The 12216-nt window shown below is 42.7% G+C and overlaps 1 protein-coding gene across 2 annotated transcripts in view; it reads right to left on the bottom strand.

Annotated features, from left to right (window-relative positions):
- EPG5 (ectopic P-granules 5 autophagy tethering factor) overlaps positions 1-12216 on the bottom strand; it is a 122947-nt gene that overhangs the window by 106579 nt on the left and 4152 nt on the right. For both annotated transcript variants that reach the window (XR_015732036.1, XM_060690777.2), the window contains exons 2-5: positions 9671-10519; positions 6843-7089; positions 2105-2241; positions 81-188 (exon numbers count right to left, since the gene is read on the bottom strand). Coding sequence is in view for 1 of the 2 variants with exons in the window: in XM_060690777.2 (XP_060546760.2) it covers positions 81-188; positions 2105-2241; positions 6843-7089; positions 9671-10519 (1341 nt within the window). In the remaining variant the exon portion in view is untranslated. The remainder of the gene's footprint in view (positions 1-80; positions 189-2104; positions 2242-6842; positions 7090-9670; positions 10520-12216) is intronic.

Here is a 12216-nt window from a genome sequence, read left to right on the forward strand (position 1 = left end):
AGACAGGCAGATTTTCTCCATCGCGAAAAGGCCGCAGCTTAAGAAACATTTCCTTACAATAGTAAATCAAGTCTAGGCACCTGAACAAACGGAGCAGCCCATTTGCTGACACCGGCTGGACACCGGAGGACGTGGTTTAAGAGGAAAAGGTGGTCTCCCGGAGAAGCAACTCTTTGCAAGATGGAGACCTGGAATGGAGGGAGACCATGTCAAAAACCAGCACCATCGTTATTGTCTATGGAGATTCTCAGTCATCCAGGTCATCATTGTCCCAAAGGTGATGTGACAGAGGTTTCCTGAGTCATTAAAACACACGAGTAGTCCCAAAAACCTCTTTTATTGCAACAGCTGTGAATTACGTTCATTCACAGCTGAGTCCCAATTAGTTGCAAGAAGTCCTTCGGGAGAAATCCTTTGGGATAATCACCCACCTTTATCTCCCTTGACACACTGCCGAAGACCTACTTGGCAAAGCCACACGGAGTCTAGAATCAAACAGAGATGCCGACTGGGAACAGAACTAACAATGTTGCTTTCCTGCAAAGGGCCCACATGCCTTTGCTCCTCTTTTAAGCCATATGGGAGGGGCCAATCATCTCCAGGCCTTACTCCTGAGTCGTCCCTTTTGTTTTAACTGTGCATTCTGGCAGCTCTGCGCATGCGTGCACTAGGAACAGGCTCCTCCTGTTCCTCTGCCTCTCTGATATCTGACTCTGGAGGCTCCGGAGTCTGCGCATAACTCCCAGATGGCCCTGGCCCCATCTTTGCCTCCGATGCAGAGCCCTCGTCTGAGAGTTCCCCAGACTCCAGGACTGGCCCATGTTCCTCCCCAGCCTCCTCACTGTCCGACTCTGCTTCCAGCTCCGCAGGCTGCTGGCGGACCACAACAAAAAGTGCTTTTTTCAAGAGGCAACTAGACTTTCTGGTTTTTCTTTGAAGACGTTTCGCTTCTCATCCAGGAAGCTGAAGAAGCTTCTTGGATGAGAAGCGAAACATCTTCAAAGAAAGCCAAGTTGTCTCTTGAAAAAGCACCTTTGGGACAACCATTGTTATTAATTTATTAAAAATCTACAGCAGCATTGGGCAACCTCATCTGGCCTTGGAAGCTAAGCAGGATAAGGTCTGGTTAATACCGAGATGGGAGACCAGCAGAAAATCCTACAGCTGTAGACTAGGCTAAGTCTACAACCAAAAGGACACCCCAGAAAATGACAGTGGAAACCACACCTGTGTATAGATGTCTATGGAGATTCTCAATCATCCAGGTCACAGTTGTCCCAAAGATGCATTTTCCTAAAGGCAACTGGACTCCCTTGGGGGTTTTTTTCCTTTTTAAAGAACTGAAGAAGCTTCTTGGATGAGAAGCGAAACATTTTTAAAAGGAAAAAAAAAAAAAACCAATTAAGTCCAGTTGCCTTTTGAAAAAAAACTCTTTTGAGATACTTTTGTAGAGTTGCTGAGAAAGCCACATGAAGTCACCTGGAATTGTGTAAAAACTCACTGTGTTTAAATTAGGCGCTCAAAAAACCTCAAAACCCCCCCACCCCACCCCCAAAAAAGATTAAAATGCCAAAAATTCATGAGTGTTTTTTTTTTAAAAAAAAAAAACCTGTAATCCTCAGGGCCTCTACAATCATCTAAATAATGCTTATGGATGCTGTGTTTCTGGCACACAATTTTTTTTTTAAAAAAAGTACAAAAACATCTGCTAAAGTTTGTCCATCCGTCAGTTATAATAGTGCTCCCCAGGTAGCAGCAACCTGAAGATGTCTGGACTTCAATTCCCAGAATTCCCCCAGCTGGGGAATTCTGGGAATTGAAGTCCAGACATCTTCAAGGCGCTGAGGTTGGGAAAAATGATCTCGAGCAAGGGTCTCCAAACTTAGCGACTTTTAAGACTTGTGGGACTTCAAACTCCCAGAATTCCTCAGCCAGGAAATCCCACAAACGTTGAAGTTGCCAAGTTTGGAGAGCCCTGATCTAGAAGATGCATAGCCAATGAGGAGAGGCCCCTCTTAAGCCAGGCCTAAGGCTCAATGAAATCCACACTTTTCGTCCAGCTCTGACTTGTGACTTGAAATGTCGGTAAAACGAGGATCCTCACCAGCCTCCGAAGCCACAAAAGAACATCACTGTGGAACTGGGGATCTTCAGTGACTCGACGGGTGAAGCTGAAGAGAACGCTGATGCAGTCTTTCAAGGACCCCAAATCTGAGGAAGGGGATTCCACTGTCTTCAGAGCTGCAAAAAAGTAGGGAGAGATGGTTCTAAGAGACCCATGGAGGTGGGGAAGACCATAATTTATGGTGAACCTGGTTATTTGGGATTCTTGGCGCAGAACGTGATTAGCATCCTACATCTTGGCTATCTCCTATGTGCTCGTCACGGGAAAGAAGGAAGATGCTCTTGATGGAGATAAGGGGGATTTATTACCTATGAAAAAGGGCTACAGATTACATTCCGAAGCAGCTCATTTAGACACCTCCTTAATTGGAGGAGCAGGAGGGAGGAGGAAGAGGAGGAGGAGGTACAGCTCAAAAAAATCAACGGCAAAATTCCCAATACAGGTACCGTATTTTTCGGAGCATAACATGCACCAGACTATAAGATGCAACTACCTTTTTTGCTGAGGAAAACAAGAAAAAGAAAACTGCCTCTGCCTCCCAGCAATTTTGCCTCGTTGCAGCAAACAGCCTGCTTTACTTTCATTTTCGTTTTCAGCATAGCTTGATTAGCACAAGAAAAAAAAAAAAAGTCTGCCTCCCAGCAATTTACCTCCTTGCAGCAAGCAGCAGAGGCCCGCGCAGCAATAGGCGATGGCAATCCCTGCAGCCTGAAACAGCGGAGGGTTGGGAGGCCGATCCAACCTACAATCAACTTGTGCTAATTAGGCTGTGCTGAAGCTGAAATGGGCTGTTTCTTCTTGCTGCTTGCTACAAGGAGGTAAATTGCTGGGAGGCAGAGGCCAAAGGGTGGGGGGCCAGTGGGTGGGAGGGGCTACATTCGGTGTATAAGATGCACCCAAATTTTCACCCGCTTTTAGGGGGGAAAGGGTGTGTCTTATACTCCGAAAAATACGGTAATTCTGGACTTACAACCACAACGGGAGTCCAAAATTCCCATTGCTAACCAAGGCAGTGGTTAAGGCAGTTTTGCCTCATTTTGCAACCTTTCTTGGTGCCGTGGGTAAAGTTGAATCACTGCAGCTGTTCAGTTAGTAAGACGGCTGTTAAGTGAAGCGGGTTTCCCCCATCGATTTTGCTTGTCGGAAGGTCGCAAAATGGAATCACGTGACCCCGGGACAGTACAACTGACAAATACCGTATTTTTCGGAGTATAAGACGCACCTACCTTTTTTGGTGAGGAAAAGAAGAAAAAGAAATCTCCCTCTGCCTCTCAGCAATTTTGCCTCCTTGCAGCAAACAGCAAACAGCCTGCTTTACTTTCAGTTTCGTTTTCAGCATAGCTTGATTAGCACAAGGGAAAAAAAGTCTGCTCCAGCAATTTACCTCCTTGCAGCAAGCAGCAGAGCCCTGCGCAAAACAGCTGAGAGCAAATCAGCTGAGAGCCGGGAGGCCGATCCAATCAACTTGTGCTAATTAGCCTGTGCTGAGGCTGAAAGGAGCTGTATTTTCTTGCTGTTTGCTTGCAAGGAGGTAACTGCTGCGAGGCAGAGGCCAAAGGTGGGGGCCAGTGGGTGGGCGGGGCTACATTTGGTGTATAAGACGCACCTAAATTTTCACCCCCTTTTAGGGGGGAAAAAGGTGCATTTTATACTCCAAAAAATATGGTACATGCCGGTTGCCAAGCATCTCCATTTTGATCACATGACCCCGGGGATGCTGTAATGGTCATCTGAAAAACAGTCACTTTTTTTTCAGTGTCGTTGTAACTTTGAGCAGTCACTAAGCCATGTACATGGATACATCCGAATTAGACTGTGTTGTTTTTCTGTGTGTCATATAATATATGTGGGTATGTGAGTATATGTGTAATTTTTTATTTATTCATTTGTCATGTTTATGTAGTGTATATTGGAGGTGGTGACCTTTTGAGAGCTGTATGCAATGAAATTTCATTTTAATTCACGCCGATTAGTGTACATTTAAAGTGACAATAAAGTTATTCTAAGTCTAAACAAATAGCTGTAAGTCAAGGACTAAATGTCTATGGAGATTCTCAGTCATCCAGGTTGTGATTGTCCCAAAGGTGCTTTTTTCCAAGAGGCAACTGGACTTTCTGGTTTTTTTCTTTTGAAGATGTTTCGCTTCTCATCCAAGAAGCTTCTTCAGCTCTGACTGGATGGTGGGGAATGGAAGGGTTTATCCTCCTTGCAGACAGCTGGTCATTTGCATCCTTTTAGAGGGTCGTTTTGGCCACTTGGAGGTTTATCTATGTCCTCAGGGTCACTTGAGTAGTGCAAATGGGTATGGAGCCTTCTTGGAATTGCTGAAAGGACTGTGTTGTAGACTGGAGCTAGATGATGTGGTATCCCTCCTCCTCTGTTGAGAGAAGGCTGTTCAATTTCAATTTCTTCAGCCAGAGCTGAAGAAGCTTCTTGGATGAGAAGCAAAACGCCTTCAAAGAAAAACCAGAAAGTCCAGTTGCCTCTTGAAAAAAGCACCGTTAGGACAACTACAACCTGGATGACTGAGAATCATGCATTTATGTTGGTTGCAGTGTCCCAGGGTCATGTGATCCCATTTTGGGACCTTCTGACAAACAAAATCAATGGGGAAAGCCAGCTTCACAACTTCATCACTTAACAACTGCAATGATGGACTTATTTTATTATTTTATTTTATTTTATTATATTATATTATATTAATTATATTATATTATATATTATATTATATTAATTATATTATATTTTATTATATTTTATATTATATTATCTAATATTTTATTATATTTTATTTTATTTTATTTTATTTTATTATATTATATTATATTATATTATATTATATTATATTATATTATATTATATTATATTATATTATATTATATTATATTATATTATATTATATTATATTATATTATATTATATTATATTATATTTTATTATATTATATTAATTATATTATATTATATTAATTTTATTTTATTTTATTATATTTGATTAGATTAGATTAGATTAGATTAGATTAGATTAGATTTTATTTTATTTTATTTTATTTTATTTTATTTTATTATTTTATTTTATTTTATTTTATTATATTATATTATATTATATTATATTTTATTATATTTTATTATATTTTATTTTATTATATTTTATTTTATTTTATTAGATTAGATTTTATTATATTTTATTTTATTTTATTTTATTATATTATATTATATTTTATTATATTTTATTTTATTTTATTTTATTTTTTTATTTTTTATTTTATTTTATTTTATTTTATTTTATTATTTTATTATTTTATTTATTTATTTATTTATTTATTTATTTAATTTTATTTTATTATTTTATTTTATTTTATTTTATTTTATTTTATTTTATTTTATTTTATTTTATTTTATTTTATTTTATTTTATTTTATTTTATTATTTTATTTTATTTTATTTTATTTTATTTTATTTTATTTTATTATTTTATTTTATTTTTATACCGCCCTTCTGCCGAAGGACTCAGGGCGGTGAGCAGCCATAATAAAAACACTGTACAAAATAGAATTTAAAAGCAGATTAAAATAATTAAATCATAGGCCGAATTTAAAACTCTCATTTTAAAACCAATTTTAAAACCCCATTAAAACCAGATTAAAATCATTTATCCCATCAGAGTGGCTTGCTGGAATAACAGGGTCTTCACTGCACGACGGAAGGCGCGGAGGTCGGGGATCCTTCGTATGTCCGGGGGTAATTCATTCCAGAGGGCAGGGCCCCCCACAGAGAAGGCCCTCCCCCTGGGGGTCGCCAGTCTACATTGTTTGGCTGACGGCACCCTGAGGAGGCCCTCTCTGTGGGAGCGTACCGGTCAATGGGAGGCAATCGGTGGCAGAATGCGGTCTTGTAGATAGCCAGGTCCTAAGCCATGGAGCACTTTAAAGATGGTAACCAACACCTTGAAGCGCACCCGGAAGACCACCGGGTGGTATTACCAAAAGTGGCAAGAAAAAGCACCTTTGTAAAAGTCAAGGACTACCTGTAAAGGAGGTTTTAGCCTTGGGGAAGAGGAGGGCGCAGGGTTTGATTTGATGATCTGGTCTATCTACTGTATTTCCCTGAAAATAAGACCTGGTCTTATATTAATTTTTGCCCTAAAAGACGCATTAGGGCTTATTTTCTGGTTAGGTCTTATTTTGGGGAACATATAGTACTAAAAAGGGATGTGGTGGCTCAGTGGCTAAGACGCTGAGCTTGCCTATCGAAAGGTTGGCAGTTCAGCGGTTCAAATCCCTAGTGCCGCGTAATGGAGTGAGCTCCCGTTACTTGTCCCAGCTTCTGCCAACCTAGCAGTTCGAAAGCATGTTAAAAAAATGCAAGTAGAAAAATAGGGACCACCTTTGGTGGGAATGTAACAGCGTTCCATGAGCCTTTGGCGTTGAGTCATGCCGGCCACATGACCACAGAGACGTCTTTGGACAGCGCTGGCTCTTCGGCTTTGAAACGATGAGCACCGCCCCCTAGAGTTGGGAACGACTAGCACACATGTGCGAGGGGAACCTTTACCTTATAGTACTAAAATGCCTCCGTCTGGCTGACGATCTTAACTGGGGCTTATTTTTGGGTGGTAGGGCTTATATTACAAGCATCCAGAAAAATCATGCTAGGGCTTATTTTACAGTTGGGTCTTATTTTCAGGGAAACACAGTAGTGGGCTGTTAGGTACCCACCTGCCGACTCCTGCTGCTGAAGTACCACCGACCTTAGCAAGGGAGAGCCCCTCAGCAGGTTGTAGAGGTAAGATTCTACTTGCAAGCGGGACAACACCGAGGTGTACAAGTGCAGAGCGAGGATCTGGTGCAGGTGTTCAGTCTGGGCATCGAAGAGCTTCTTCAGTTCTCCCAAAGCGCCTTCGTTCAACTCAACCGTTTGGTATCGGTGGAAGCTGGACACTTTGCACTGGTCGGCACAGACACCCTGAAGGAGGCACAAAGGGGGAAAAATACACTCAGCAAACAGCTGCAACGGTAAGAGGAGAGGGGGCCGAGATACCCCACGGGGTGGCTGTCAAACTCCTCACAACAGGGCACAATTAAGGAAGTGAGCATTGTGCAACTTCTTTTGAGATGTTTTTAATACAAGAATTAGGTATAAGTAGCAAAATCTTCAAAACGTGGGACATTATGTATTACAATACATAATGTATTACAATACATAATGTTAAAATATATTAAAGGCAAGTAGAATCGCTTTAGCACAGAATTGGAAACAGACTGACACTCCTCCAGACCACATGATAATGAAGAAAATCTATGAATGTGCAGAAATGGATAGACTGTCTATGGAAATGAAGGAGAGGGAAGAAACCGAGTATTATCAAATTTGGAATAGATGGTATTCCTGGCTTGAGGGTAAACGTAAAACTTAAGGTGTAAGCTGTAAAAAGTATCAATATATAGAATGTAAAATGTATAAGAAATATATTATTTTGATTTATGAGTAGATATTATTATAATTTAAATAAGGATATAACATAGGATAGTGATGTATATAAATATAATTTTTGTAAATGATTGTTATGGATGCCGATATGGAAAAGCTTTTATAAGTGTAAATATGTGTTTTGTGTTCTAAATGTTGGAAAATTCAATAAATACTATTTAAAAAAAAAACAACTTGGGACAGGAACTTCCGGAGCTCCTGTATTAGGGGTCCAGATAGATTGCATTGGGGTTCAAAGGGAGGGGGCTGCTGGATTGATGGCAGACTCCCACTTCCCTCCCCCCATTTTCTGCTTTCTATCCATCCATCTTTCTGTTTCAGTGATCCTATAGTTGTACGCATAGTCCTCAACTTACAACCACAATTGAGCCTAAAATTTCTGATGCTAAGTGAGACAGTTATGGGGATCAGATGACCTCCATATACTGCAGCCGTCATAAATATGAACCAATTGCCAAGCGTTTGAATTTGATCACGTGACCATGGGAATGTTGCAAAGGTCGTTAAGTGTGAAAAATGGACAGAAGTCACTTTTTTCAATGCCATTGTAACTTCAGTCACTAAACAAACTGTAGTAAGTCAAGGACTACCGTATTTTTCAGACTACAAGACGCACCTAAATTTAGAAGATGAAAACAACAACAAAAAGAGCCTTGGTAGTACAGGGGTTTAAGGCACCCTGTTATTAAGCTTATTAAGACCAGCTGCCTGCAATTACTGCAGGGTTCGAATCTTACCAGGCTCAAGGTTGACTCAGCCTTCCATCCTTTCTAAGGTAGGACCCAGTTTGTGGGGGCAATAAGCTGACTTTGTATAAATATACAAAAGGATGAAGGCTATTGCTGAGCACATTGTAAGCCGCCCTGAGTCTTCGGAGAAGGGCGGCATATAAATCAAATTAAAAATTAAAAAAAAAAAAAGGTTTTGGCCTACCTTTTTTCGGGCCTTTTCCAGTCTTTTTTCAGCCTGTTTTGGGGGCTTTTTTCGGCCTGTTTTGGGGGCTTTTTTCGGCCTGTTTTGGGGGGTTTTTTCTGCCCATTTTTGGGCTTTTTTTTGGCCCATTTTCAAGGCTTTTTTCATCCCGTGTTTTCTGAAAAAATGGGCAAAAAAGCCTTAAAAACGGGCCAGAAAAAGCCTCCAAAACGGGCCAAAGCAGCCTCAAAAACAGGCCAAAAAAAGCCTCAAAACTGGCCCGAAAAAAGGCCCGAAAACAGGGCATGTGGAGGCCAAAAAATGGCTGGCAGGTGAGTGTAGCAGGAGGCTGTCGGTAGCAGAAGGCGGTCCCATAAGTACCCAGGTCCTAAGCCATGGAGCGCTTTAAAGATGTTAATCAATACCTTGAATCGCGCCCGGAAGACCACTGGGAGCCAATGCAGCTCACGCAGGAGAGGAGTTACATGGGAGCGTCCCGTCGCTCCCATAATCACCCGCGTGGCCGCATTTTGGACCAGTTGGAGCCTCTGGCTGCTCTTCAAGGGGAGCCCCATGTAGAGAGCATTGCAGTAGTCCAGCCGGGAAATGACGAGGGCATGAGTGACCGTGCGCAGGGAGTCCCGATGTGCAGTGCATGCCAAACACATGCTGCGCACGCATGCAGTACATGGCAAATGCACTGCATGCACGCGCATGCACAGTGCGTACCAAACATGTGCTTCGCGTGGAAAAATGAGGCTTAACAAGATAAGTAGAACAGTTGGGGGGGGAGAACAGCTATGCCGCGCGATTTAGATTCGCTAGAAAGCAGGATTTCCTGCTTTCTAGCGAATATAAATTATGTGGCACAGCTGATAGTCAAGAAATACCAGTTCTAATGAATCGGTACTTTGTTTTACTATCAGTGAGCCCGAACCAGTAGCTTTTATCACTACCGGTTCACGCAAACCAGTGCGAACCGGTAGCATTTCACCCCTGATCTGAACCCTGGGATTTTAATGACAACCCATTTGTCTGAAGTATTGGTTTTCCTGCTTGAGCAGGGGGTTGGACTAGAAGACCTCCAAGGTCTCTTCCCAAGTCTTCTGTTATTCTGTCCAAAACCAGCTTCCCTAACCCTCACCTGGGCACTCTGCTGCTTATCCCTGAAAGTCCACAGGCGCTCTTTGACACTTTCGCAATCCAGGTAAAGGCTTTGCAATTTGGCTTCAGCTAGCAACAGCTGTTTCCGACACCGGCAGTAATTCAACACCAGCTCATAAAACTCATGCCGGTCCTGGTAGGCCCTGCTGCCGAATTCCTCCACATAAGCCTCGACGTTCCCCAGCCAGGAACAGGGCTCGAAAACCTTCAGCTGCTCTTTGGTAAAAGGAATCGGTTCGGGATCTACTGGAAGTTCAGGATACAATCTCTCCGTACGATGCGGCAGCCGGAAAGTAAAATCCGGCAGTCCTTCAGATAACAACGTCGAGATTTCGGGGTACAGCTTTTTAAAGACGGGGGTCTCCATGGGTGTTTTCACTCCCATTTCAGGAACTAAGACGAGGGCATGGATCTTTTCGGAGGTAGGAGCAACCGGATGCTCCATAGGGCTACTACGGGGTGCACTTTCCGTGGGTGGAATGTTTTTTTCCGACGAGTCACCAGTTCTCTTGCTGTTAACTGCTCCTTCCTCGAGATCCCGCCCATCTGCCGTTGCCGCGTCTTTCTCCGCCTGCAAATTTTTTGCACCCAGGGGAGGTTGAGTTTGGGGAACTGCCGGAGGTACTTCATTTTCAGGAGTGAGCACACTTGGTGGCACTTTGGGGGCCTTGTTCCCGGTTTCCTTCCGGGCGGCTTGAGGGCAGGGCCTGGATTCCGAAACGAGTCCTTCGGGCGTGCTGTTCTCCCGCAAAGCCTCTTCGTCAATCTTTTTGCACAAAGACGATTCGCTTGTCTCGCTCTCTTTCTCTTCGCTCTTCTTCTTTTTTTCCTAGTGGGAATTAAAACACATTTTAAAAAAAAAAGACAGCCTAATCATCAGGAATAAGGCACAACGGAAAAGTCCCATTCGATACAATCAAGTGGTAGCAACATTCGTTTTACCCAAATTAGTAAGAATCATTCACCCTTTAGGCCGGGGTGGGGGAGTTGTCCAAATTTTGGTCGTGTGACCACAGGATGCTGGCAACGGTCATAAGTGTCAAAAACCATCATAAATCACATTTTTCTATCTGGATTGCAGCTACGTAATTTTTTTCCATGGTTCTGATCACTGTGTGGGCTATATGTTTAAAAACAACTGAAATACTAAAAGCACACACACACCCAAAAAACTGACCAGAAGATCCTTCCTTTCTCATCTGCCCATTTTGCTGCTCCAGCAATTGGTATTTTTGTCTCTATTTAAGCTATTGCAACAAACGGGGGGGGGGGGGATTCTTATTTAGCAACTTCTTGTTATTTTGAAAGATCTCTCCTCTCTAGCAAGACTTCCCTAGTTAATAAAAAAGCTTGGTATCACAAGACACACAAGACAGCCGGTATGTGCCAAGGAAAAAAAAAATCACATGTTACTCAATCAGCCTTGGTTTTAACTCCCAAGTAAACTCTGATTTCACAAACCACCATTGTTTTTGAACATCAAAAGGCTTCCAGGTTCCCATAGGTACAGGCCATCCTCAATTTACAACAGTTCATTTAGTGTGACACCACCACTGGAAAAAAGCGACTTACTCGCACTTATGGCCAGTGGTGAAATCCAAATTTTTTTACTACCGGATCTGTGGGCGTGGCTTGGTGGGCGTGGTGTGGCTTGGGGGCGTGGCTTGGTGGGCGTGGCAGGAGAAGGATTCTGCAAAATCTCCATTCCCACCCCACTCCTGGGGGGAAGGATATTGCAAAATCTCCATTCCCACCCGACTCTGGGGCCAGCCAGAGGTGGCATTTGCCGGTTCTCTGAACTACTCAAAATTTCCACTACCAGTTCTCCGAACTACTCAAAATTTCCACTACCGGTTCTCCGAACTACTCAAAATTTCCACTACCGGTTCTCCGAACTACTCAAAATTTCCGCTACCGGTTCTTTGAACTACTCAAAATTTCCACTACCGGTTCTCCGAACTACTCAAAATTTCCACTACCGGTTCTCCGAACTACTCAAAATTTCCGCTACCGGTTCTCCCGAACCTGTCAGAACCTGCTGGATTTCACCCTGCTTACGGCCCTTGCAGCATCCCCAGAGTCACGTGATCGGAATTCAGAGGCTTGGCAACTGGCATGTACTTATGATGGTTGCAGTGTCCCATGAGGTCACGGGATCAACCTTTGCGACTTTCCGACAATGGGGAAGCCAAATTCACTTCACAACGACAGCAAAGAAAGGTCGCAAAACGGGGCAAAACTCCACTTAAGCAACATTTCACTTAGCAGCAGAAATGTTGGGCTCCATTGGGGCAATAAGTCGAGGGCTTCCAAATAAGTCTCTCTAATCTAGCGATTATGACGGCCGTGGCCAGGGGGCCTTTTTATCAGGTCCGCCTGATACGCCACTGCAACCGTCATAAATGTGAATCGTTGTCAAGCGTCTGAATGTAAATCAGGAATGCTTCGATGGTCATAAGTGTGAAAAAATGGCCATAAGCCACTTTTTTTCAGTGTCGAATGGTTGTTAAATGAACTGTTGTAAAT

The sequence above is a fragment of the Pantherophis guttatus genome, chromosome 2 (genome assembly GCF_059756535.1).
Source record: "Pantherophis guttatus breed Tessera chromosome 2, ASM5975653v1, whole genome shotgun sequence".
Taxonomy (NCBI): Eukaryota; Metazoa; Chordata; class Lepidosauria; order Squamata; family Colubridae; genus Pantherophis; species Pantherophis guttatus.